The sequence below is a fragment of the Tachyglossus aculeatus genome, chromosome 4, assembly GCF_015852505.1.
Source record: "Tachyglossus aculeatus isolate mTacAcu1 chromosome 4, mTacAcu1.pri, whole genome shotgun sequence".
In the NCBI taxonomy this organism is placed as follows: Eukaryota; Metazoa; Chordata; class Mammalia; order Monotremata; family Tachyglossidae; genus Tachyglossus; species Tachyglossus aculeatus.
Genome location: NC_052069.1, coordinates 116861641 through 116887819, shown reverse-complemented (window position 1 = coordinate 116887819; position 26179 = coordinate 116861641). Strand labels below are relative to the sequence as shown.

General features: G+C 52.5%; 1 protein-coding gene across 3 annotated transcripts; it reads left to right on the top strand.

Annotated features, from left to right (window-relative positions):
• The first annotated feature begins 484 nt into the window (after positions 1-484).
• ODF2 (outer dense fiber of sperm tails 2) lies at positions 485-25604 on the top strand. Of its 3 annotated transcripts, XM_038745031.1 has the most exons (20): positions 645-730; positions 1647-1803; positions 2040-2165; positions 3684-3857; positions 6649-6815; positions 10148-10277; positions 10561-10692; positions 12832-12906; positions 13774-13845; positions 14807-14923; positions 15875-16060; positions 16224-16333; positions 18164-18299; positions 19065-19175; positions 19996-20100; positions 20779-20937; positions 22190-22290; positions 23224-23386; positions 23701-23826; positions 24457-24633. In XM_038745031.1, exons 2-20 carry the CDS (start codon positions 1696-1698, stop codon positions 24631-24633), a joined length of 2475 nt encoding a protein of 824 aa, XP_038600959.1. In that variant the 5' UTR covers positions 645-730; positions 1647-1695. The 3 variants fall into 3 exon arrangements, with proteins under 3 accessions (XP_038600960.1, XP_038600959.1, XP_038600961.1); XM_038745032.1 differs by lacking the exon at positions 1647-1803 and having other exon boundaries at positions 485-730; XM_038745033.1 differs by lacking the exon at positions 645-730 and having other exon boundaries at positions 1687-1803; positions 24457-25604.
• The last annotated feature ends 575 nt before the right edge of the window (positions 25605-26179 follow it).

The following is a 26179-nucleotide window of genomic DNA, read 5'->3' as shown; positions in this document are numbered from 1 at the left end:
GGTGTAGCAAAGTGTTGGTTTTAATGAGGTGGTCCCTGAGATATGATTCCAACGGACCCAGCCGGAGAGAATCCACTATCCAATTTAGATTGGGTGCGCTGTTCATTCAGCCGTATTGAGCGCTTACTGTGTGCAGAGTGCTGTACTAAGCGCTTGGGAGAGTACGACAGAACAGTAAATAGACGCATCCCCTGCCCACAACGAGCTTACAGTCTAGAGGGACAAGGGACTAGACTTAGTGTTTAAATGCTTTGGACTGTCCTATTCATTTTCCATTCCCTCCGGCCACCCCCCCCGCCTCCACACACTTCATTTTAGCTTGTGATCAGGGGTCCTCGCTTGATCCCCTCCAATCACCCAGGACAGTGTTTATTTCTTAGTAGTTAGGCGGGCTAAGAGGTCACAATGCCCGTGATGTAACTCCAGTAGAAAACCCAGTGACGTGGTGGTGGCTGCCACTCCCAGCCCGTGCCACCTGGGGAGTGGATCTGACCTGTACTGTAACTGCCCTCCGGGAAAGAACTAACAGCGTATCACGTTTGCTTCAGCGTGGGGAAAAACGCCCCTAAGGAGTAGGGAAATTAGAGCCTTCTCCCGTTAGAGCCTTGGGAATCCAGTTGCTACTTCAATGATCAGGTTTCCTCCCTGCCGGAAGAACGAAATCAAGACGACCACCACCCAGAAAAAAGTCTTGCAGTCGTCCGGTGGAACACACAGAACAGCAGTGACGGTAGGTGACGGGGCCGGGCTGGGGCGGGGGAGGAAGCTTTGCTCTTGTGGTATAGCTCTGATGTTGGGCCGGTTGATTTGACATAATGCACTTCAACAACCCAGGTAATCTTGCTTGCACACGCGCGCGTGCTGCCTGCACAGTATTTAATGAAGGGCCGCTGGCACTTTGAATTTATCCCACTTCCAAAAAGCTTCAGGATGGCCACGTTTTTAACTATTCACACTTCCTGCACTCTCCCGGGTGGGCCAAGAGATGACTCGCCTAATGGCGGTGAGCACCAGTAGCCGTGGGAGAGGTATCTCTAATGCCGTGGGTCACGTCTTCTGCTGGTGTTATGTTTTGTTCTTGCATACGGCATGGTTCTTTTTCGTTTTCGGTGGGGGCGGGGAGAGGGAATTGACCCATTTCCCGGGTCAACCTGTAGCCCAGGCTGTTCTAGATCAGGATGTAGTCTCTATTTTGATTTTTCTAAACCGGTCTGCGGCCTTGGGCTGGAACGGAGGATTAAACGGGATCTTTTGGGAGACCCTCTTGTCTGTTGCCTAACCAGAGGACCCACGCTTCTCTGGACCGTAAGCTCGTGTCTAGTCAAGCGCGTTAAGGGCAGGGAACGTGTTCACTAATTCTGTTGTCTCGTATTCTCTCAAGCGCTTAGTACAGTGCTCCGCTCGCAATAAAGCTCTCAATAATACCACTGGTCGGTTTCCGTTGACTGTTCCCTCCAACCCATCCCTTGCCTATCTACTCTTGCCCCGTCTAACCTCGCTCGACTGCCGCGATCGCAACCGTCCGTGACGGTGAAGCCCAGATCTGGATCCAAGTCTTTTCACGTGGCCCCGCTGGCTTGGCTTTCAGTCGCTCCCGCTCCGAGTCAGTAAGCTCCGTTTTTTATGCCCAGTTTACTTATCCGCAGATCAATCCTTTATTGTGTGTTGCCCTCCCCCGCCCGCCAGAAGAGAACGATGAAGAACCGCTCCACTTCTCCCCCCTTACATGTTCATGTGGATGAGAACACCCCCGTCCACGTCCACATAAAAAAGAGTCCGAAACCACCACCGGCCAGGAGCCAGGTAGGAGCACGTCGACGGCGGGGCTTGGCGAAGGCCGTCGAGCGGCCCAGGGAAAGACCTGGTTCCGGAGAGGTTCCGTCCGGCTCCGGGCTCTGAGTTCGTGTCCTCGTCTGCAGATCGGCGGCGGCTTAAGCGGAACCCGCGGCCTGCGAGCCGCCCGCTGTGACACTTGCCTGGTGTTGCAGCAGGGGTGCAGCTGGGTCTGTGTGTTGTTTGTTTTTTCCCCCACGCTGCAGAAAGCGCACAAACGTGGCATGAAAGGAGACACCGTGAATGTAAGGAGAAGTGTCCGAGTGAAAACCAAGGTCCCTTGGGTGCCCCCCGGAAAAGGATCCTGCCGCGATGCCAGCTACAAGTGGGAGGTACGGAGCGTCCCTCGGCCAAGGAGAGGGTCACCGGGACTCCAGCCAACCCTAGTCGGGCAGGCCCGGGGAGGGTGATTGTGGGAGCTGTGGAACACACTGGGCATTTCAGATCAATCGGTGATATCTATTGAGCGCTTACGATGTGCTGTACCGAGTGCTTTCAGGTAGTAGTGATCCGCGGCTCAACTGCTTTGAGAAGGGGTGTCCATTCCCCCGCCTTCTTCCCCCCGAGCTGGTCTGCCGTTTCAGGGGAGACTCCCAGGTTTTCGGCCGCCCCCTCCCCACCCAGCAGTCACGCTTCCCCCAAGAGGTCTGAAGAAGGTGGGGAAACTGATTATCCGTTAGGCAGGCATGTGAGCCTGGGGATTGTGTTCACCAGGCTGGGTTAAAAATCTGACTTAAGCACTTTAAGACGGAAATTCGGTGCCACTGATGCAAAGCAGCAGCATTGCCTAGTGGTTAGAGCGTGGATCTGGGACTCAGAAGGTCAATCAATCAATCAATCATATTTATTGAGCGCTAACTGTGTGCAGAGCACTGTACTAAGCGCTTGGGAAGTACAAGTTGGCCACATATAGAGACAGTCCCTACCCAATAGTGGGCTCACAGTCTACAGTCGTGCGTTCTAATCCCAGCTCTGCCGCTTGTCAGCTGTGTGACCTTGGGACAGTCACTTCACTTCTCTGGGCTTCAATTTCCTCATCTGTACAATGGGGATTAAGACTATGAGCCCCTTGTGGGACATGGACTGTGTCCAACCTGAATACCTTGTATCTACCCCAGCACTTAATACAGTGCCTGGCACATAGTGAACGCTCAACAATTATTATTCATTCATTCAGTCGTATTTATTAAGCTCTTACTGTATGCAGAGCACTGTACTAAGTGCTTGGGAAAGTGCGATACAATATTATTGTCATTATTATCATTTTTATTATCTCTCAGAGCCTCAGTTTTCTCATCTGAGAAATGCCCTACTGAGAGCTCACCTCCTCCAGGAGGCCTTCCCAGACTGAGCCCCTTCCTTCCTCTCCCCCTCGTCCCCCTCTCCATCCCCCCATCTTAACTCCTTCCCTTCCCCACAGCACCTGTATATATGTATATATGTTTGTACAGATTTATTACTCTATTTTACTTGTACATATCTATTCTATTTATTTTATTTTGTTAGTATGTTTGGTGTTGTTCTCTGTCTCCCCCTTTTAGACTGTGAGCCCACTGTTGGGTAGGGACTGTCTCTATATGTTGCCAACTTGTACTTCCCAAGCGCTTAGTACAGTGCTCTGCACACAGTAAGCGCTCAATAAATACGATTGATGATGATGATGATGATCTGTCAAATAGGGATAAAATAAGTTATGAGCCCTGTGGGACATGGATTGGGTCTAAGCTGATAACCAAGTACCTCCCCCAGTATTTTGCTCGTAGAGCTTAATAAATGTTATTGTGGTTATTACTATTTTCAATAATAAATTTTGAGCTGCCATCTTTCCTTCTCGGTCTCCTCTGAATCAGGGCCCGACTCATCGCCTGGAGATAACCCCGCCTTCTTCAGAGAAGCTGTGTTCGGTTATGAGACTGAGCGACCTCTCCACGGACGAGGACGAATCTAACGGGCAGAGCAAAATGAACCGCTACGAGAAGAAGATTGACTGTCTGATGAACGCCGTAGGCTCTCTGAAATCTGAGGTGAGCTGAGAGGGGAGGGATGGACAGGAGCAGCCCGGGAGGCCCCCTTACCCTCAGAGCCTAGATCCCCGGAAAAGTGAGAGGTTTTTCCCCCTCCTCCGCCCTAGTGGGGGTCAGAACTTCGGGACTTTCTAGCTTCATTCAAACCCTTTTCTCCCCCATACGTAAGAGAGGATCCAAAAATTGAGTCCTGGTGCCTTTTTTTTGGTCCCGTATACTCTGTCCACCCTAAATTCCTCCATTAGGCTCCTTGAGGGCAGGAAGCATATCTGTCAACAGTGTTGCACTCTCGCAAGTGCTTAGTACAGTGCTCTGCACAAAGTAAGTGCTCAATAAATACCATCAGTTGGCCCCCAGAAATAGCTACGACTATAACAAACCCCACCACGCAACAAGGTCCGCGGCGTCAGGCGTGAGGTTGGAAAGTCTCAAAACAGTGGCAGAATCTTGCCCTTGATAAAGAGAAGCTTGTGAGCCCACTGTTGGGTAGGGACTGTCTCTATATGTTGCCAATTTGTACTTCCCAAGCGCTTAGTACAGTGCTCTGCACACAGTAAGCGCTCAATAAATACGATTGATGATGATGATGAGCCTGAGAGTCAGAAGGACCTGGGTTCTAATTCCAGCTCTGCCACTTGTCCGCTGTGTGACGTTGGGCAAGTCACTTCTCTGTGCCTCCGTTACCTCATCTGTAAAATGGGGATTAAGACTGTGAGCCCCATGCGGGACAGGGACTGTGTCCAACCTTATTATCCTATATCCTCCCCAGTGCTTAGAACAGCGCTTGACGCGTCATAGTAAGCACTTATTATTACTAAGTAGTAAGCACTTATTATTCCTATTAATTATTCTCTCGAGGAGATTTGTGGCCCAGTTTTAAAACTCCCGAGGAGCCAAATATCTAATATCCCTCAGTGTTCCTATGGCACACATGGCCACGAAGGCCAAAGCGAGGCCAGTAGCCCTGGATTCGCCAAGTGTGTAAGTGGCGGCCTGGTGTCCCCTCGTCCCCCTCTCCATCCCCCCCCATCTTACCTCCTTCCCTTCCCCACAGCACCTGTTTATATGTATATATGTTTGTACATATTTGTTACTCTATTTATTTATTTTACTTGTACCTATCTATTCTATTTATTTTATTTTGTTAGTATGTTTGGTTTTGTTCTCTGTCTCCCCCTTTTAGACTGTGAGCCCACTGTTGGGTAGGGACTGTCTCTATACGTTGCCAACTTGGACTTCCCAAGCGCTTAGTCCAGTGCTCTGCACACAGTAAGGGCTCAATAAATACTGTTGATGATGATGATGATGGTGTGTGATAGTCCCAGGGGCGAGGAGGGTTTGCCAGCTGCTCTCCCAGCCCCACACCTTGCAAGTTAGGATGCTCCGGCCCTTTTCCACAGCCGGGGTCTCTCTGTGCTCTGCTCCACCAGGGATGGCCGGGGAAGTGGGTGGGTGGGCAGGGAAGGGTCCTAACAGCCTTGTGGCTAGAGATGATCCTGGGGGCAGGAAGAGTTGGACTCCTCCCTCTCCAGAGAAGCAGCGTGGCCTCATGGATAGAGCACGCGCCTGGGAGTAGGGAGGACTCGGCTGTGTGACTTTGGGCAAGTCACTTCTTTATGCCTCAGTTCCCTCATCTGTAAAATGGGGATGAAGACTGTGAGCCCCACGGGGGACAACCTGATCACCCTGTATCTTCCCCAGCTTCTCATATAGTAAGCGCTTAACCAATACCATCATTATTATTATTATTATTCTAATCCTGGCTCTGCCGCGTGTCTGCTGTGTGACCTTGGGCAAGTCACCTCACTTCTCTATGCCTCAGTTACCCCATCTGTAAAGTGGGATGCAGATCGTGAGCCCCCATATAATAATGATGGCATTTATTAAGCGCTTACTATGTGCAAAGCACTGTTCTAAACGCTGGGGAGTTTACAAGGTGATCAGGTTGTCCCACGGGGGGCTTACAGTCTTCATCCCCATTTTACAGATGAGGGAACTGAGGCACAGAGAAGTGAAGTGACTTGCCCAGAGTCACACAGCTGACGAGTGGCGGAGCCGGGATTTGAACCGATGACCTCTGACTCCAAAGCCCGGGCTCTTTCCACTGAGCCATGCTGCTTCCCATTTGGGACAGGGACTACGTCCAGCCTGCTTAGCTTGTGCCGACCCCGGCACTCAGTACAGTGCCTGGCATATTCATTCATTGTCGTATTTATTGAGCGCTTATTGTGTGCAGAGTACTGTACTAAGCGCTTGGGAAGTCCAAGTTGGCAGCATATAGCGACGGTCCCTACCCAACAGCGGGCTCACAGTCTAGAAGGGGGAGACAGACAACAAAACAAAACATGAACAAAATAAAATGAATAGAATAAATATGTACAAGTAAAATAAATAGAGTAATAGATCTGTACAAACATATATGCAGGTGCTGTGGGGAGGGGAAGGAGGTAAGGCGGGGGGGATGAGGAGCGGGAAGAGGGGGACAGGAAGGAGGGGGCTCAGTGTGGGAAGGCCTCCTGGAGGAGGTGAGCTCTGAGTAGGGCCTTGAAGGGAGGAAGAGAGCTACCTTGGCGAATGTGCGGAGGGAGGGCATCCAGGCCAGGGGGAGGACGTGGGCCGGGAGTCGACGGCGGGACGGGCGAGAACGAGGCACAATGAGGAGATTAGCGGCAGAGGAGCGGAGGGTGCGGGCTGGGCATATAGTAAGTGCCTAACAAATACTATGAAAAGATACCGTCTCCCTGGACCAAAGCCGCCTTTCCTGATCCCGCTCGCCCCGCCCCCGTCGTAGGTGAAAATGCAGAAGCGGCAAGACCAGCACTGCTTAGCCAAACGGCTGCTGGAGGAGCGGAAGGAGGAGCTGCAGGACGTGGCCCACGAGCTGGCCGAGACCGAGCACGAGAACAAACTGCTACGACGCAACATTGAGCGCATGAAGGAGGAAAAGGACTACACTGTGTAAAGCCTCCTTCTCCTCCTCCTGGACCGCCCCGCGGGGCCGGGCCCGAGCGGTGACATCTTTCCCTGCCAGGGATCCCGGGCTTCTCGTCTTTTGGGAGACGCCCCTGGGGGGGTGCCCCGCGGGGTGGGCCGGCCCTCAGCCGGTGTCGATGCCGGCGTCGTGCTTCCCAGTGCTTGGCATCTCCCCCAATTTTCCAGTCTCTGCCCAAGCTCTTCACTGGCAAGAGGGGATGGGAAGCAGACTGCCTCACCCTCCCCTCACCCCTCTAACTTCTAAGTTTTTCCCGATCCGGCGGAGTCGGGATGACTATTGGGTGGGGTTGGGATAAGGGCGGCCCAAGGTGGCTGGAGGCCTAATGTTCTGCAGGCGTAGCGCAGCTGGTCTCCTGAAAGGAGCTTTGAGGGAAGAGACATCCTTCTGAAGTTCTTCCAAATTCCCCTCCAGTTAGTCTGAAGCAGCATGGCCTAATGGAAAAAGCCCGGGCTTTGGAGTCAGAGGTCATGGGTTCAAATCCCGGCTCCGCCACTTGTCAGCCGTGTGACTTCGGGCAAGTCACTTCACTTCTCTGGGCCTCAGTTCCCTCATCTGTAAAATAGGGATTAAGACTTTGAGCCCCCTGTGGGCCAACCTGATCACCTTGTAACCTCCCCAGAGCTTAGAACAGTGCTCTGCACATAGTAAGTGCTTAATAAATGCCATTATTATTATTATTAGTGGATAGATCACGGGCCTGCGAATCAGAAAGACCTGGATTCTAGTCCCGGCTCCGTCACTTGTCAGCTGCTGTGTGGCCTTTGGCAAGTCATTCGCTTCTTTCTGCCTCAGTTACCTCATCTGTAAAACGGGGATTGAGACTGTGAGCCCCATGTGGGACAGGGACCGCGTCCAATCCAATTTGCCTGGATCCACCCCAGCACTTATTACAGTGCCTGGCACATAGTAAGCACTTAACAGATCCCTTTATTATTATTGCTACTGTTATTTGGGGAAGTTAATTCAACCTTTTGGGGAAAGAGTGTGGTGCAATCCAAGTCCTTTACGGTGGTAACCTGATGCATTCAAAGCCCCAGGCTGGGGAGCCGTCCCCCGCTTTGGAAGGGGATTCACTGAAATTCATAGAAATCCTATGAAAGCCCATTTTTTTAATGGTATTTAAGCCCTTATTAAACACGAGACCCTGTACTACTGCTGGGATATATACAAGCTCGTCGGGTTGGACGCAGTCCCTGTCCCACGTGGGGCTCACAGTCTTAATCCCCATTTTACAGATAAGGGAACTGAGGCACAGAGAAGTTAAGTGACTTGCCCAAGGTCACCCAGCAGACAAGTGAAGGAGCCGGGATTAGATCCCAGATCCTTCTGACTCCCAGATCCGGGGTCTATCCACTAGGCCGCACTGCTTCTCGATTACATTCATTCAATGGCCTACGACCACTTAGTGTAAAAATAGTCTCCAGGGTGAAAATTCCTATAAAGAAGCTCACAATATCCATTTTTTTTTGGTATTAATGTCTTAAGTCAGTTTTAACGGCAGCATTGGGCCATAGATGGCAACTGTCCAAATGTCGAGTATCCAAACCCACTGGCCATCTGAACCAAAAGAAAGCTCAGACACCTGAATGCAGCTTTGGGTGGCACCAGCCCAAAGATATACTATATATATATATATAATAATGATAGCATCTATTAAGCACTTACTATGTGCAAAGCACTGTTCTAAGCACTAGGGTGGTTACAAGGTGATCAGGTTGTATCACGAAGGGCTCACAGTCTTCATCCCCATTTTACAAATGAGGTAACTGAGGCCCAGAGAAGTGAAGTGACTTGCCCAAAGTCACACAGCTGACAAGTGGCAGAGCCGGGATTTGAACCCATGACCTCTGACTCCAAAGCCCAGGATCTTTCCAGTGAGCCATGCTGCTTCTCCAAAAGAAGCAGCAAACTATGCACAAAATATATATAATATATATATTTATATATAAATATATAATATATATAATATACAAAGATATACAAAAAAAAAAAGAAGCAGCATGGCTTAGTTTAAAGAGTCCAGGCTTGGGAGTCAGAGGTCATAGGTTCTAATCCCGGCTCCGCCACTTGCAGCATGGTTCAGTGGAAAGAGCCTGGGCTTTAGAGTCAGAGGTCATGGGTTCAAATGTCAGCTCCGCCAACTGTCAGCTGTGTGACTTTGGGCAAGTCACTTAACTTCTCTGTGCCTCAGTTACCTCATCTGTAAAATAGGGATTAAGACTGTGAGCCCCACGTGGGACAACCTGATCACCTTGTAACCTCCCCAGTGCTTTGCACATAGTAAGTGCTTAATAAATGCCATTATTATTATTATTATCAGCTGTGTGACTTTGGGCAAGTCACTTCACTTCTCTGGGTCTCAGTGACCTCATCTGTAAAATGGGGATGTAGACTGTGAGCCCCACGTGGGACAACCTGATTACCTTGTATCCCCCCCAGTGCTTAGAACAGTGCTTGGCACATAGTAAGCGCTTAACAAATACCATCATCATCAAAACCTGAACTTGATTCAGTTGTATAAATTGGTGATTTAGGTAAGCGTGCCTTGGTCCTGGTTCATATGGATAATCGCCCTTCGACTAGGTTACCGCTGCAAAGAGCAGTCATGAACTGGAGACTTTTGTACTTTGATGGACTTTTGTATTATAATGGGCCGAACATCAACAATGGTGTATTTATTGAGTGCTAATTGTGGGCAGAGCACTGTACTGAACACTCCGCAGAGTACAGTAAGACAGACGTAACTCTTGGGTTCAGGTAGGGGAGCCCTGGTCAAGATCTGGGTTATTATTATTATTATTGTATTAGGTTCTTAAAGCTCTGTTCTAAGCACTGGGGTAGATACGAGTTAGGTTTGACACAGTCCCTGTCCCACATGGGGCTCGCTGTCTTAATCCCCATTTTCTAGATGAGGTAACTGAGGTCCGGAGAAGCCAAGTGACCTGCCCAAGGTCACACAGCAGGCATGTGGCGGAGCCGGGATTAGAACCCAGGTCCTGATGACTTCCAGCCCCATGTTCTATCCACCAGGCCACGTTCCTACCTTAACTCCAGTCGCGCCTCTCTAGGCCTCAGTTTTCCCATCCGCCCTCCCCTGCCAGTCGGTCAGGTGAAATTGAGCCTCGGAGAAGCAACTGAGGGCAGGAATGGTTCACTGAGCAGCGTTTTAGACTGGGAGCCCACTGTTGGGCTCTATATGTTGCCAACTTGTACTTCCCAAGCGCTTAGTACAGTGCTCTGCACACAGTAAGCGCTCAATAAATATGATTGATTGATTGATTGATTGTCCTTGCAGGCTGCAGAAGAAGCACCTGCAGCAGGAGAAGGACTGTCTGATGTCCAAGCTGGTAGAAGCAGAGATGGACGGGGTGGCGGCGGCCAAGCAAGTGGTCGCCCTGAAGGATGCGATTGGCAAGCTGAAATCCGTAAGTGACGGGAATGGCATTTCCCCGGGGCGACTAGCAGATGCTGAGTTGGGGTGGGAGAGCGGCTGATCGGCAACCCCGTGTTTGGCAGGCGTGGGGGTGCCTGGGACCGTTGGGGTAACTCCTGCGGGTTGCCCGCCCCCCCCCAAACCGTTCCCTGTTGGAGACCTGGAAAAGTTGGGATGTGGCGAGGCCTGGAGCTCGTAGCCGTGGCCGAGCGGGAGTCCCGGGGCGGTCTCACCCGGGTCAGACCGTGTCGTGGACCATCCTCTCGTCTCTGCAGGAGAAGAACATGACGAGCTCCGACATCAACACGCTGACCCGGCAGAAGGAGCTTCTGCTGCAGAAGCTGAGCACCTTCGAGGAGACCAACCGGACGCTCCGGGACCTGCTCAAGGAGCAACACGGCAAGGAGGTGAGCTGGCGACCTGGCCCGCCCCGGGCCCGCCGCACCTCGTCGTGGCCCCGGCTGTTGGGGGGGAGACCCCAGATCTCGACGTCAAGCCTAGATTTAGGTTTTCTCCACCCCCAGAGTCTTAATAACGATGGTATTTGGGGAGTGCTCACTACGCGTCAAGCGCTGTCCGAGGATGGGGTAGGGACGGCTAATCAGGTTAAATGCGGTCCCTGTCCCGGGTGGGGCTCACAGTCTTCATCCCGATTTTACAGATGAGGGAACTGAGGCACAGAGAAGTGAAGTGACTTGCCCCAAGGTCACGCAGCAGATGAGTGGCGGAGGCGGAATTAGAACCGGGTCCCCTCTGGGCTCCAAGCAGCGAGACAGCGGACTAGAAAGAGCAGGTTTTGGCAAGAGAGGGAAAACCAGTTTGTGACTTAAAGCGAGGCGGTGAGATGTCCAGAGGAATCAGTCTAATCACCTTCTTCCTACGGTTTGGGGTTCCAGGAGCCTGGGACAAATAAACGGGAGGCTTTTTTCATCTGACCAATTTTTCCACTTGTCTGGAGGCTGATGCGGTAATCTAGGCAAGATGGGATGAGTGATTGTATTAACACGGTAGCAGTTTGGATGGAGAGGAAAGGGCAGATTTTAACTATTTTTTGAAGGTGGGAATTAACGCCGAGGTGACGGGCTTGTGAGGCAGGAAGGATGGCGGTGCTGTCTGCAGTGATGAGAAAGTCAGGTGGGAGGATAGGGTTTGGGTGGGAAGATAAAGAGTTCTGTTTTGGACATCGTGATGATAATAATAATAATAATGGTATTTGTTAAGCACTTTCTGTGTGCCAAGCAGTGTTCTAAGCACTGGGGTAGATAGAAGGTTATCAGGTTGCCCCATGTGCTCTTGGGATTCGGCTGGAAGGTGGGAGAGTTGAAAAGGGGGCCAGAAGTGGGAGGGACTGAGGAGGGTCCAACAGAGAGACTTGAGGACCAGGAACCAACAGAGAGAAGTTAATTATTGGGGAAGTGATGATGATGATGATGATTGTGTTATTCATTAAGCGCTTATTATGTGCCAGGCACTGTAGTAAGGTCTGGCGTAGATATAAGATAATCAGGTTGGGCACGGTCCCTGTCCCATATGGGGCTCCCAGTCTTAATCCCCATTTTACAGATGAGGTGACTGAGGCCCAGAGATGTGACATGACTTGCCCGAGGTCACACAGAGCCAGAGTTAGAACCCGGGTCCTTCTGATTCCCAGGCCCATGCTAGCGAGAGTGACTCCCACACTCTCATTTGCTCTGGGACTCAGCATGTCTCACGCAATAATAATAATAATGAGGGCATTTGTTAAGCGCTTACTATGTGCCAAGCACTGTTCTAAGTGCTGGGCCGGGGGGGATATAAGGTAATCAGGTTGTCCCACATGAGGCTCACAGTCTTAATCCCCATTTTACAGATGAGGGAACTGAGGCGCAGAGAATTTAAGTGACTTGCCCAAAGTCACACAGCTGACAAGTGGCGGAGCTGGGATTTGAACCCATGACCTCTGACTCCCAAGCCCAGGCTCTTTCCACTGAGCCACGCTGCTTCTCTAGTGGGCAAGGAGGCAGACAGGGGCTCAACACACCGTCTCGTGCCTGCGTGGCCTCCCCTCAGTCAGCCAGCGTCGGAACTCAGGGCTCCTGATTCCCAGAGCAGTGCTCTTCGCACTGGACCGACAGCAGGACTGGCTAAACTACTGTTTTCCATTTTCACAAGCCCACAGATTTCCTTCACTTTCCTTTATTTAGTAGAGGAAACACTGTAGGGGCTTCGTTAGGTACCTCGGCCCAAGACCGCTTTGGGTGCAGTTAAGTATCCCCTGTAACCCACCCATAGAGAAGTGTCACAGTAGTTGGGAGGACAGAATGCAGATTTCTGACATCCAGGGAGCTTAGGGAGAGATTCTGGGGGACCGTGGCTCCCCTTATCCCGGCAGAGAGGCCTGCGACTCGGGCTACAGCCTCCCTTCTACCCTCAACATACGGGGAGCAGGAAATGGGCATCCCTCCCTTCCTCCTCTCCTCCCCTCCCCAGACCCATCCTTTTTCAAGGCTGGGGACGGGTGGGGAGGGGTTCTCTGCTCACTTAAAACCCCGTCGGCTCTTTTTCAGAGAGACTCGGAAAAGCTGATGGAGCAACAAGGAGAACTGCTGAAAAGGCTGAAGGACGCAGACATGGAGAAATTGGTAATGCCCCTCCGGCCGAGAGACCAATTCCCTTCCAAAAGCAAGCCTCACTGTACGAAGCGTGTGCAGAAAAACGTGGGGCTAGAGAAAGCCTCTCGTCTTGCAGTGGGTGGTCAGATATATTTCTCTTCACCTCCCGGGAGCAAGTCACTTCACTTCTCCGTGCCTCAGGTCCCTTATCTGTAAAATGGGGATTAAGACTGTGAGCCCCATGTGGGGCAGGGACCGTGTCCACTCGGTTTGCTTGTATCCAAGCCTGTCACATAATAAGTGCTTAACAAATACCACAATTATTATTATTATTATTCTCAAGGGTCTCATCCGTAAAATGAGAATAACTCCAGTTCTCTCCATGGTATGTGGAGGGTTAATTAGGCCTTTTCTGAGTGCCTCAATCCATTATATCTATCAAGTATTTACTGGGTGCAGAGCACTGTACTAAGTGCTTGGGAAAACACAGTATAGCCGAGTTGGTAGATATGTTCCCTGAGTACAATGAGCTTACAGTCTAGAGGGGGAGACAGGCCTGAGTATATATAAATTAGGGCTATGGACGTAAATGCTGTGGGGCTGAGGGGGAGGTGAATTAAGGGAGCAAATCCTAATGCGAGGGTGATGCAGAAGGAAGTGGGAGAAGAGGGAATGCGGGCTTAGGTAAGGACGGTGAGATCCATTTGATTTCCAAAGAATCTTCCATCGACCACTTCGAGTTCGTGTGCTCCAGCAGTCCGAAAAGCCACGGGGCCGCGGAGTTGTGGCTAGTGAGGAAAATAAACCGCAGCGGAGGTGCTGGGAAGGAAGGGGCCCGACAGCGTCTGCCGTCTCCCCTTTTCCAGCGGTGAAATGGAGGTGTGCTTTATTTTCCAGCTCCTGACAAAGCTGCTGAAGGAGAAGGAGAAGGAAGTGGACAGTCTGCTACAGGAAGTGGAGAGCGAGAAGGTAGTTTCTTTGCCTCCTTTTCCCCATTCACACTGAGGGGTGTAGCATCAGAAAGTGGCCGTTTCCGTCGTCGCTGTGCTCTTCCCACTGGGAAGCGGCGTGGTCTGGTGGAAAGAGCTCCAGCCAGGGAGTCCGGCGGCTCGGATCTTAATCGCAGCCCTGGCCTGCTGTGTGACCAGGGGCAAGTCACATAGCCAGCCCTCCCTGCGCCTCAGTTTCTTATCTGTAGAGGGGCTACGGGTGTCCGCTCTCCCTACACCTTAGGTTGGGAGCCCCATCTCCTCCAAGAGGTCTTCCCTGATTAAGCCCTCCTTTCCTCTTCTCCCGCTCCCCTCATTTGCTCCCTTTATTCATCCCCCCTCCCAGCCCCACAGCGCTTATATGCACTTTTGTCATTTATTTATATATATTAATGTCTGTCTCCCCTTCTTAGCTCACCGTGGGCGGGGAATGTGTCTATTTATTGTCATACTCTCCCAAGCGCTTAGTGCAGTGCTCTGCACACAGTAAGCGCTCAATAAATACAGTTGACTGACCATGTGGTATGGGGACTGCGTCAGACATCAGTACCTTGCTTCCACCCCCAAGCACAGTGGTTGGGCGCACAGCAGGTGCTTAATTGTTACCATGGTGATGATTTGCCATCATTTCCCTGTTGCTTGTGGCCTCATTCATTTATTCATTCAGTCCTATATATTGAGCGCTTACTGGGTGCAGGAGAGCACTGTACTAAGCGCTTGGGGCCTTGTGATCATCCCTTTCTCTCAGAGGACCCCAGCCCCCTTCTTGGGTCGGACACAGCCTGGTCTTTGGGGGCTTGGCCCAGAGGCCTTTAGTGTGGGCCTCCAGGAAGCGGATTCCGGCGGCCTCGGAAGAGCGGCACCCTCAGATGGCGAGTCTGGTCCGGGCTACGGGTTCAAAAAGCCACTGTCCATCCTGATTCCCACCCTCCCCCCCGCAGGCTCAAGCAAAGACGGCAGCCGAGCTCTCCAAGTCGATGGAAAGCATGAGGGGTCACTTGCAGGTCCAGCTGCGTTGTAAGGAGGCCGAGAATAATCGCCTCGCGGTCCAGGTCAAGGTACGGTCTCCCCCGCAACCTCCCGGGACATTGGGTCTTGCCCACTGACGACCGACTGGGCGTGTTCCTTAAACATTCCCTCTCTGGGGCTCAACGCGGTATCTCCACCCGAGGGTGGGGACAGAGAGGAAGTGGCTGCGCAATCAATCAATCAATCATATTTATTGAGCGCTTACTGTGTGCAGAACACTCCTGGATCTCGGTGTCCGAGGAGCATCCGCGAGCCGCTCGTTAACTTTTTTCTTTTTTATTTTACAGTATTTCTTAAGCGCTTACTATGTGTCATGCACTGTTCTGAGCACTGGGATAGATGCCGGTCAATTGGGTCAGACACAGTCCCTATCCCGCGTGGAGCTCACAGTCTAAGTAGGAGGGAGAGCAGGAGAACTGAGGCGTAGAAAAGTGAAGTGACTTACCCAAGGTCACACAGCAAGCAGTTGGTAGAAGCAGGATTAGAACCAGGCCCAGGCTCCACTGGGTCACGCTGCTGGTCAACTTGAGACGTTGCTCTGCCCAGCCACCCACTGCTGCCCTCTCAGAGTGGGCGACTGTTTGGACGGCAGTTTAAGAGGCGCCCGGACCCACTGTTGGAGCATCCCTCCCAAATCATCCGGGCAAGCGAGCGCTGCAGCTGCCGACCAGCAGCCGAGAAGCAGGGTGGCCTAGTGGACAGACCACGGGCCTGGGGGTTAGAGGGGCCTGGGATCTAACCCCGGCTCCACTACGTGTCTGCTCTGTGACCTTGGTCGAGTCGCTTCACTTCTCTGTGCCTCGGTTCTCTCATCCGGAAAACGAGGATTAAGGTTGTGAGCCCCAGCGCCGAGAACAGGGGCACAGAGTAAGCGCTGAACAGATACCACAAAAGAAACGTTCTCCCCCTGCTCGGGGGCAGTGAAAGGGATCAGCCGGGCGGAGCCTCCGGGACACGTGTGAGCTTTCTCTCCCCGGTAGAATCTAGAGCGCAGCGGGGCTCAGCACAAGGCCGAAGTAGAAGCCATCATGGAGCAACTGAAAGACCTGAAGCAGAAAGGAGAGCGGGACAAGGAGGCCCTGAAAAAAGCCATCCGGGTACAGAAAGAGCGGGCAGAGCGGAGCGAGGAGTACGCCGAGCAGCTGCACGTCCAGCTCACGGATAAGGTAACGGGACGACGAGGGGACCTTCCTCTTTGGCCTTCCCCCCGCCCCAGTCCTCGGTCTTTCTCCCCTCTCCCCTCCCCAGCCCACCCCCGGATCCCAACTGAGGGGGAAAAGGGCTGCTTTGCCCTCACAAGTCCCTCCCGTCGCCTCCTCGGCATCCCAGGACGTGTACGTTGCGGAGGCCCTGTCCACTCTGGAGATGTGGAGAAGCCGCTACAATCAGGTGGTGAAGGACAAGGGAGACCTGGAGCTGGAGATCATCGTGCTCAATGAGTAAGCCGGCAGGATCCGGGGAGCGGGCGGTGGCGGGAGAGGCGGGGCGGGACGGGGGCAGCGCCACAAAAGCGAGGACTCGGAGACCCCTGGGATACGAATGATAATATCCATCGCAGCATGGCCTAGTGTCAAGAACACAGGCTTGGGAATCAGAGGTCGTGGGTTCTAATCCCGGCTCCACCACCTGTCTGCTGTGTGACCTTGGGCAAGTCACTTAACTTCTCCGGGCCTCAGTTTCCTCATCTGTAAAATGGGGATTCAGACTGCGAGCCCCACGTGGGACAACGTGATTACCTGGTATTTACCCCAGTGCTTGGCTCATAGTAAGCGCTTAACAAGTACCATCATTATTATTATTATTATCCGTTAATTGCGTACTATGTGCCGAGCGCTGTAGGAAGTCCTGGGGTAGATACAACCTCAGCAGGTTGGACTCAGCCCCTGTCCCATGTGGGGCTCAAGAGTCCAGCGGGGAGGGAGAACAGATATCGAATCCCCATTGTACAGCTGAGGAAACTGAGGCCCAGAGACTTGCTTCAGGTCACACAGCAGGTAAGTGGCAGATTAGAACCCAGGCGCCCTGACTCCGAGGCTCGTGTTCTTCCCACTAGGCCATGCTGCTTTAAGTTTGTTCAATCAATCAATCAATCAGTGAGTGCAAGCTATTAAGTGCTCACCATCTGCAGAGGACTGTACTAAACGCTTGGGAGAGCACGAAACCGATGAGTAGGTATAGACAGTCACATCCTACGAAGAGCCTACAGACTAGAGAGAGTGACAGATATTAAAAGAAATGGGTCGGCTTGGGACACGAGGGCTAAGTGAAGTTCTCTGCGCTTCTGTTGCCAACTTGTACTTCCCAAGCGCTTAGTACAGTGCTCTGCACACAGTAAGCGCTCAATAAATACGATTGATTGATTGATTGATTCTGTTGGCGGGGAGGCCTGTGGGAGATCAGATGGCAAGCGAGGTAGCAGCCACCAAGGCACGGAGAGAACAGCTATCGAATCCCCATTTTACAGATGAGGAAAGCGAGACCCAGAGAAGTTAGGTGACTTGCCCGAGGTCACGCGGCAGATGTGGCAGAGCCGGGATTAGAACCCGTGTCCTTCTGTCTCCCAGGCCCTTGCTGATAACATAGGTTGACTGGAGAGAAGAAACACTGTAAGCTCATTATGGGCAGGGAACGGGTCTGATAATTCTGTTGTACTGTTGCACTCTCCCAAGCGCTTAGTACAATGCTCTGCACACAGTAAGCGCTCAATAAATAGCATTGATTGAGGGAAAATCCCTGGCTCCTAGCAAACAGCCCTCTAGACTGTGAGCTTGTTGTGGGCAGGGAATGTGTCTGTTATTATTTTTATTGTTATTAAATGGCATTTATTAAGCACTTACTATGTGCAAAGCACTGTTCTAAGCACTGGGGAGGTTACAGGGTGATCAGATTGTCCCACAGAGGGCTCACGGTCTTAATCCCCATTTTTACAGATGAGGGAACTGAGGCACAGAGAAGTTAAGTGACCTGCCCAAAGTCACACAGCTGACAGTTGGCAGAGCCGGGATTTTGAATTGTACTCTCCCAAGTGCTTAATACAGTGCTTTGCACACAGTAAGTGCTCAGTAAATACGATGGGACGAACGACTGCTCTTGGGTGGAGCAGCCCCACATCTCGGAGAGGAAGAGGGAGAGAGTCTCCTGTCTCCAACCGAGCGAGCTCCCGAATTGGTTGCCGAATCCGTAAGAGGGGTCTCGGCGATGGCTCCCCTCTTCCGCGTTCTGAGCGACTCAACCCCGTTTGTCTCCTCTGCCCCGTCCCCTCCCCGCAGCCGGGTGTCCGACCTGGTGTCGCAGCAGAACAGCTTGGAGGAGAAGATGCGCGAAGACCGGGAGACCCTGGTGGAGAGGCTGCACCGGCAGACGGCCGAGTACGCCGCCTTCAAGATCGAGAACGAGAGGCTCAAGGTGAGGGGCCTCGCTCTTCCCGGGGAGAGGAGACCAACGCCGGGGTCTTCGGATGGCGGCGGGGCTGCCGGGGCGGGGAACCGCCCATATGCCAATTCATTCAATCATTCAGTCGTATTTATTGAGCGTTTCTGGGGGCAGAGCGCCCTACTAGGCGCTTGGGAAAGTGCATCCGAGTTAAGTTCCTTGCCCAGAACAATCAGCAGGATGCTTAAGGGTGGGGAACGAAGAGCCGGTACCTACCTCGTTCTCGCCTGTCCCGCCGTTGATCCCTGGCCCACGTCCTCCCTCTGGCCTGGAATGCCCTCCCTCCGACATCCACCAAGCTAGCTCTCTTCCTCCTTTCAAAGCCCTACTGAGAGCTCACCTCCTCCAGGAGGCCTTCCCAGACTGAGCCCCCTTTTTCCTCTCCCCCTCCCCATCCCTCCCGCCCGACCTCCTTCCCCCTCCCCACAGCACCTGTGTATAAGTTTGTACAGATTTATTACTCTATTTTACTTGCACATATTTACTATTCTATTTATTTTGTTAATGATGTGCATCTAGCTCTATTTCTGTTTATTCTGTCGACTTGACACCTGTCCACATGTTTTATGTCTCCCCCTTCTAGACTGTGAGCCCGTTGTTGGGTAAGGGCCATCGCTATATGTTGCCAACTCGTACATCCCAAGCGCTTGGTACAGTGCTCTGCACACAGTAAGCGCTCAATAAATACAGTTGAATGAATGAATAAATAAATAAATAAGGGGTTGTGGTCTCCTCCAGGCTAACATCTTGCCAGTGGAGGACAGGCTGAACCAGGCCCAGATGGAGGTCCAGCAGCTGAAGACGTCGGTCAGGAACTACGAAGGGATGATCGACAGCTACAAGAACCAGGTACGGTCCATTCTCCTGTAACAGGGAACCCCCGTTCCTGGAAAACCCGCGTCTGGGAATAACGGAAACGTATTTGTTCCACTTCCAAATAATCAGGTTGGACACAGTCCCTGTCCCAAATGGAGTTCACCCTCTTAAGTGGGAGGGAGGGACAGGTATCATCATCATCATCAATCGTATTTATTGAGCGCTTACTATGTGCAGAGCACTGGACTAAGCGCTTGGGAAGTACAAATTGGCAACATATAGAGACAGTCCCTACCCAACAGTGGGCTCACAGTCTGAAAGGGGGAGACAGAGAACAAAACCCAACATACTAACAAAATAAAATAGAATAGATATGTACAAGTATCTTATCCCCATTTGACGAATGAGGAAACCTGAGGCACAGAGCAGTTAAATGACCCGCCCAGGGTCCCCAGACAGGCAAGCGATGAAGGAGGGATTAGAATCCAGGTCCCTCGCTTCCCCGGCCAGTGGCTTTTCCCCCAGGAAACTCTCCTCGATTGGCACACGCACGTAACTGTATCTTCTGACAGGGCATCATGTCCTCCCTGGGGAGAGGCGTGTGGTTGGCAGGCTGCTCCTTAGCTTCCTAAGCAGCATCCTGTGGGCATCTCTTCCACTTTTCTGCATTCCGTATCTGTTTTCTCCCCCGGAGGCTCACCCTCGGCTTGTGGGGCCTCAGCTCACGCCCCCGGCCCGGATAAGAAACTGGCAGCTTTGGTGTGATCGTGGGCTCCTGCTTGAAATCACGCGTTGGCCACCAAGCCCCTCCTGCCTCCCCGGCAGTAGCCCTGACTGGCTTTTCTCTCCCCAGGTGGTGAAGACCCGCCTGGAAGCTGACGAGGTGGCCGCCCAGCTGGAACGTTGCGACAAAGAGAACAAGACTCTCAAAGATGAAATGAACAAAGAGATTGAAACGGTGATCTCTCTCTCTCTCTCTCTTTCTCTCTCTGTCTTCCCTGATGGTCCCGACCTCCTGCCAAACCCCTCCCTGCCCTGGGCTGGCTGGGCTAGGCTGCCCATTGTGTCCCGTTGGCTCATCCAACCGCTCTAGGCTAAAGGCGATGGGCTCCCCAGGTCTTCCAGGGGAGAGGGAAAGGGCAATCAGAGCATCCCACCAGGTTACCACCCAAGTTATTTTAAGGGATAAAACGGTGGCTTCCCCAACACCGCCCAGGGTGTGTTACTTTTATCAATGGTTCTGTGTGGTATTTCCCGGAAATAGCTCCGATTCTCCTTTCCCCAGCTCTCCAGAATTCACCAGGTAGTGGCCATAAAAGGCACCCGAGTAAACCTACATGAGAGAGGTCCGGAGTCGGGGAGGGTGATATCGCCAGATGGTGGTTTTCTCTGAATCGCGCAGGGCTGTCTACATCAGTCAGTCAATCGTCTTTATTGAGCACGTACAGTGTGCGGAGCCCTGTACTAAGCGCTGGGGAGAGTACAGTGCAACAGCATTAGCAAGCATGTGCTCTGCCCATAACAAGCTGACAGTCTAGAGATGCCCCTCGTTGAAACTCTGCTAGGTCAGGGCATCGTCAGGACCCAAGGAGGCAGGTGAGTAAGCCCGCTTCTCGTCTCCCTGACCCACTTCCAGGCTCGGAATGAGTTCCAGGACCAGCTGCTGGAGCTTCAGGGGCTGCCCGAGATCCTGAAGATCACAGAAACCAAGCTGGCCGAGTGCCAGGACCAACTGCAGAGCTACGAGAAGAAGAACGTGGACCTGTCCGCCATCATCAATGACCTGCGCAGCCGGGTAAGGGACTGGCAGAAAGGATCTCACGACGGCCCCCGAAGCACCGTCCGGCTACCAAAATGAGTCCCCGGGCCCCGGAGGGAGGTCCAGGGCCCTCCTTTCCCACAGCCACCAGCTTGTGAAGGGGATTCTCGTTAGTACTGCGCAATAAAATGTTGGTGTGCTTTACGTCACGTGTTTGCCAGCAGTGATTCACGCTAAAGGAGCTGACCCTTTCAACGCTCGCTCTCTCCCTTCTCGCTCCTTGATGATTCCTAGCCTGATGGCTCCGGGAAATTTCCCGGTAGCTCTTAGTTCCTCGTGATCCTCCTCATCCTCTTCCGTGCAGGCCGACGTGAATTAAGCATCTACCAGGGCACCCACAGCACTTCCGTAGGCCCCCACGGTGACGTGTTTACGATCGTTTGAATCTTCTCCAGTCTGTCCCTTTTTTTCCCCTTACGCCGATGTCTTTCCATCCTTTTGCTTTCTGCTCTCCCTCCTGACAGTTTTGCCCTCTCAAAGTACGGAGCTTGGTTACATCTGCTAGCCACGATCTTCGAACCTGCAGCACCGCTTTGCATATACGTCTTCCAATCTGCTTGCCCGCAGATATTTTTTTTTTCATTCAGTCGTATTTATTGAGCGTTTACCGCATGCCCAGCGCTGTTCTTAGCACTTGGGAGAGTACAGTATAACAATAAACAGACATATTCCCTTCCCACAACGAGCTTACGGTCTGGAGGAGCTTTCAGTCTCACGAGGCTACCAAAGGGTAAAGTGAACAGTGCCCAAAACTCAAATTGAAATGTCCCCCCTCCAAATCCCCGCCGGTCATATGACTCGGTGCAAGCCCTATCTCGACTGCCTTCTTGTGTCCGCTGTAGGTTATCTCTGATCACCGGATTTGGGGTAGCCGGGCGAAACCTCGGCCTCCTCCTCTCACAGAAGCCTCGTTCTGTCCCCTCAAGAGCCGAGGGACCGAGTTAGTTCCGCTTGGCATCTGCTCTTGAGACTGTATGGGGAAGTCCTCAGCCTTTCTTTCGTCTTGGGCCTGAGGTTAGCGAATGCTACATAGCTGGCTATCTAGCCCTCGGTTGCTTCTCTTTCCTCTAGGGCTTTGGGCGGTGAATTTTGCACGGGGATTGAGAGCCACGCGTCCCTTCTTCCCGACAACAGCTCTTCCGTTCGGGTGAAGGATCGAGGGGCCGGGGGGAGGGCAGAGGGCAGGGAACCTCCTATTTTAAGACGGTCTACCTTCCTGTTGTTTTAGATGGACCTTCAGGGGAACAAGCTGGAGGTGGCAAGAGAGCGACACCAGAGTTCTCAAGAGGAGAATAAACAGCTGAGCCTGAAAGTGGAAGAGCTGGAAAGGTCAGGCTGATTCACCCGAGCCCCCCTCCTAACTCACCTCATCTTTCTAGGGTTTGCCGCCTTGTCCTCGGAAGAGGCCTCGTGGCGGTTCCGGGGCCCGGATCCAAGGGGAAGACTCGGACGGCCAAGCCGCCGGAAGCTACTTGGGAAGCCCCCTTCCGTCTGGGACGGAACGAGAGGGCAGCCTCTCCGCGGAATTCTCAACCCCGAGTCATCTGGAAATCCTGAATCCCACCCAGGGACCTGGGAATGATTGGTGCCTTTTTTTGTATGAGACAGCTGGGGCGTTTTAGGGGGTGGGGTCAGTCCGTGGTATTTATTGAGCGCTTACTGTGTGCACTGTATTAAGTGCTTGGGAGAGTCCGATATGACGTTCACATTCCTTGCCTACGACGAGCTTGCGGTTTAGTACTCCATCTCATCCTGTCCTCCAATTCCCCATCTTCCTTTCCCTTATCTAGTCAGTCGTATTTATTGAGCACTTACTGTGTGCAGAACACTGTACTAAGCGCTTGGGAGAGTACAGTACAACAATAAGTGCTTTGCACACAGTAAGCGCTCAATAATTATGATGGAATGAATGCACAATAAACAGACACTCTCCCTTGTACTGCTGCTTCTGTTGCTGACCGGCTCTTTCGGAGCCTCTCTGCTTAAGACTCTGCTTCAGAAGAGAGCGGATTTGCCCTCTTGACAGTCAAGCTGTGAAGAACTCACTGTCTAATCAGCCCTTGGCCACCTCCACCTCCTGTCCCCCACCTCACTCTCTGGTTTGTGACTTGTTTTTCATCAGGTCCCGGGAAAACTCTGACCTCAAGCTCTCTGAGGTCCCATTAAATGGGAAACAGGCCCGGTTGGGGTCAGGGCAGAGGGAATGCTCTGGCTCTTTCTCCCTTTCCTCATCCCTCTCTCTCTCATGGTCCTCTCCCGCAGGAAACTGGATGCCACGAATGCCCAGAACATTGAGTTCCTCCAAGTGATCGCCAAGAGGGAGGAGTCCATCCACCAGTCCCAGCTGCGGCTGGAAGAGAAAACCCGCGAATGTAGCTCTCTGGCCCGGCAGCTCGAGGCTGCCATTGAGGATGCCAGGAGGCAGGTCAGTGGCATCTGCCCGAGACTCCCGCCGGCTCCCAGGGCAACCAAACCGGGTCGGTCAGATCCCGGGACTGGGGTGTGGGGGCTGGATTTCTGGAGGTTTCGGTTCTGTGACCCGTTAACACTCGGTTCTCTCCCCTGTTCTCAGCGGGATCCTCTCGAGGGGATTGGCGGGGGCGCTCGGGGAGGAGCGCTTGGATGAGGGGGTCGGGAGGAGCTTGAGATCGGGACCGGATCGATGGGAGGACCCGACGCATCCTCTTCGGAGAGGGTTGGCGAATGAGCACCTCCACCCTGAGGAGTCCTTCCCTGCAGGTGGAGCAGACGAGGGAACGGGCGGTATCCCGGGAGCGGACTTCCCAGACCAAAATCCTGGATCTGGAAACCCACCTGAGCCGGACCAAAACGGAACTGAACCAACTGCGTCGGAGCCGGGATGATGTGAGTCGGGTGGGGCGAGAAGAGGAGAGAGCCCAGGTTCACGTTTCTGGTCTTTCTACAGATAGAAAAATCCTAGCCGTGTGAAAATGTCTTGCAAACCATACTTCAGTCTTCACAGCTTTAATAAGAAACAATTACTTATGAACATAATTTTCGAACTATGAATTATATTGTATGATTTGATGTATCTATACACTAAGTTTAGAAACATTTACTAAGATTAAATATTTTTGATTTGCAAAAACCGATACCCGAGCTCCCAACCCTGCCACCGGCCTGCTAGGGCTGCCTTCGTCTCCCTAAGCTTGAGGGGGCAAGGAACGTTCCTGATTTGCTGGTCTCCATCAGGGAGGGGTTCTTCTCTTTTCCCTTCTTTTCCCCTTCAACCTGGAGGTGGAACTACGGAGTTCCGAGGCCGGTGTCATCTCCCTGGCATTCCACACTGGGATGGCTCTGATTTTTTTTTTTATCTTGGATTTAGTAGCCGCCCGGATGTCCTGGGGGGAACGAGTCCTGATCAAAATGCCTGGAGTGGTATTCTGAGCAGGGGGTGTCCGGTTGGCCAAACCCACCCGGGAGAGTCCGGTGCCAAAGAGACTCATCCACGCTTCCCTCCCGGTCTCCTCCCAGGCGGATCGCCGACACCAGAGCCGCCTCCAGGACCTGAAGGATCGTCTGGAGCAGTCGGAGAGCACCAACCGGAGCATGCAGAACTACGTTCAGTTCCTCAAGTCGTCCTACGCCAATGTGTTTGGGGACAGCGCCTTGACCAGCTCTCCCATCCGCTCCCGATCTCCTCCTGCGTGAGGCCTGCCCGCTGCTTGACCGGGAGCCCCGGCCATCTGCTGCTGGGAAACCTACGGAGGGGGACAAGCCATACATTCGGAAAACTAGTCGGTTTTCCCCTTTCTCTCTCCTGGTGGAGAGTTGGATTCACGGGCCCCGCTTGACTTGCTCTGGAGAAATCTCTGTTGCATCTTCTTGAGGAAGAAGAGTGGGCGGGGACCCCCCTTTCCTCCCGCCTCCATTTCCCCCGGTGACTCGGTCACCTCGGCGGGGGTTTTAAACTAACTCGACCCATTTTCGATTTTTCCCAAGGCCGCCGTCCCAGCTTCCGACGCTTTCTCTTGTCGGTCCCTTCCCTTGAAGGTGAGATTGTTTGCTCCGAATTAGGGTGTGTACGGCAGGGCATCCCATCGGCAGACTGATGTCCTGACGGCCGACGGATGATCCCTTTGAGCTGTCTCGGCATCCCAGCTCTCTGCTCATTGTTAGCTGCTGCTGGAGTTTCAGATTTCCATGGAGAGGGTGGGGAAGGGAGTGGAAGTTAAGGTGTTTGCATTCCCATTTTACTTCCCCATCTTTTCCTCAAGGTGCGAGCTTCTGTGCATTTTTTTTTTTTAATGTTACTATCCCACCCGTGCTGAATGATTCTGGGAAAGCCTGAGCGGCAGGGCTGGCATTCCTTGCACGGCTCATCGATGGGATGGGGATGAGGAATTAAGGAAGATTTCCTGCTCTGGCCCCACCCCCAAAGCACTTCGAGGGCAGAGTCCATGTCTTTAGCTCCATTAACGACGGCTCAGCCCTCATCTGCTCCTTTGTCTATCCGTCGTCCTGTTTTATGTCTAGAACGCGCTTGTCGTCCTAATGTTTGTGGAATTTTACAAATTGCTTTTATAATCAGTATTTCAAAGTCCTGTTGTGAGATTATTTTTTTTCAAAAGAATAATTGTCAAAAGGTGCTAGGGGTAAACTATTAAACATCTAAAGACATCCGTCCAGGCATTTCGAGCCGTTCATCTTGTAATGGACGGCTTCTCGGCTCCCTTTCCCGTCTTCCCTGGTTCTCCGTCTGCTGGGCTCTTGTTAAGTCCAAGTGTGAAATTAGCCACTGAAGGGAACGGAGGGAATCAAGGAGGACGGGATCCTAGGACTTTTCACTTTTGAATAGATGGGTGGGAGACAGCCACCCGGGGTGACAATCAGGAGGATTATTTGGCAGAGGATTATTTGACAGTTTGGCAAGCCACCTGGGTGGCTGGTGTCAAAAGCATTAAATTATCGGAGGAATTGTACTTTGATACCGGAAAACCTCACAACCTCCAGCGGGCAGCAAAAACACATCCACCCAAATACTTTATTAGTATTGTTATTGTTCAGAGCGCAGCGGGTCAAGGGTTTTCAAAAGACAACCACCTCGGTGTGGTCATTTAGGGAGGGAAGTAATTACACAATCTCCTAGAGCCCTTCAAGGACAAATATCTTGGCTTGGTAGAGAAGCAAGGTGGCCTGCAGCTTGGTCTAGGGGCAAAGCACGGGCTTGGGAGTCAGAGGTCACGGGTTCTAGTCC

Coding starts and splice junctions, on each gene's coding strand:
- ODF2 (XM_038745033.1), top strand. CDS start 1,696: ATGAAGAACCGCTCCACTTCTCCCCCCTTACATGTTCATGTGGATGAG. Junction 20,938..22,189: donor TCAATGACCTGCGCAGCCGG/GTAAGGGACTGG, acceptor CTGTTGTTTTAG/ATGGACCTTCAGGGGAACAA. Junction 22,291..23,223: donor AAAGTGGAAGAGCTGGAAAG/GTCAGGCTGATT, acceptor CCTCTCCCGCAG/GAAACTGGATGCCACGAATG.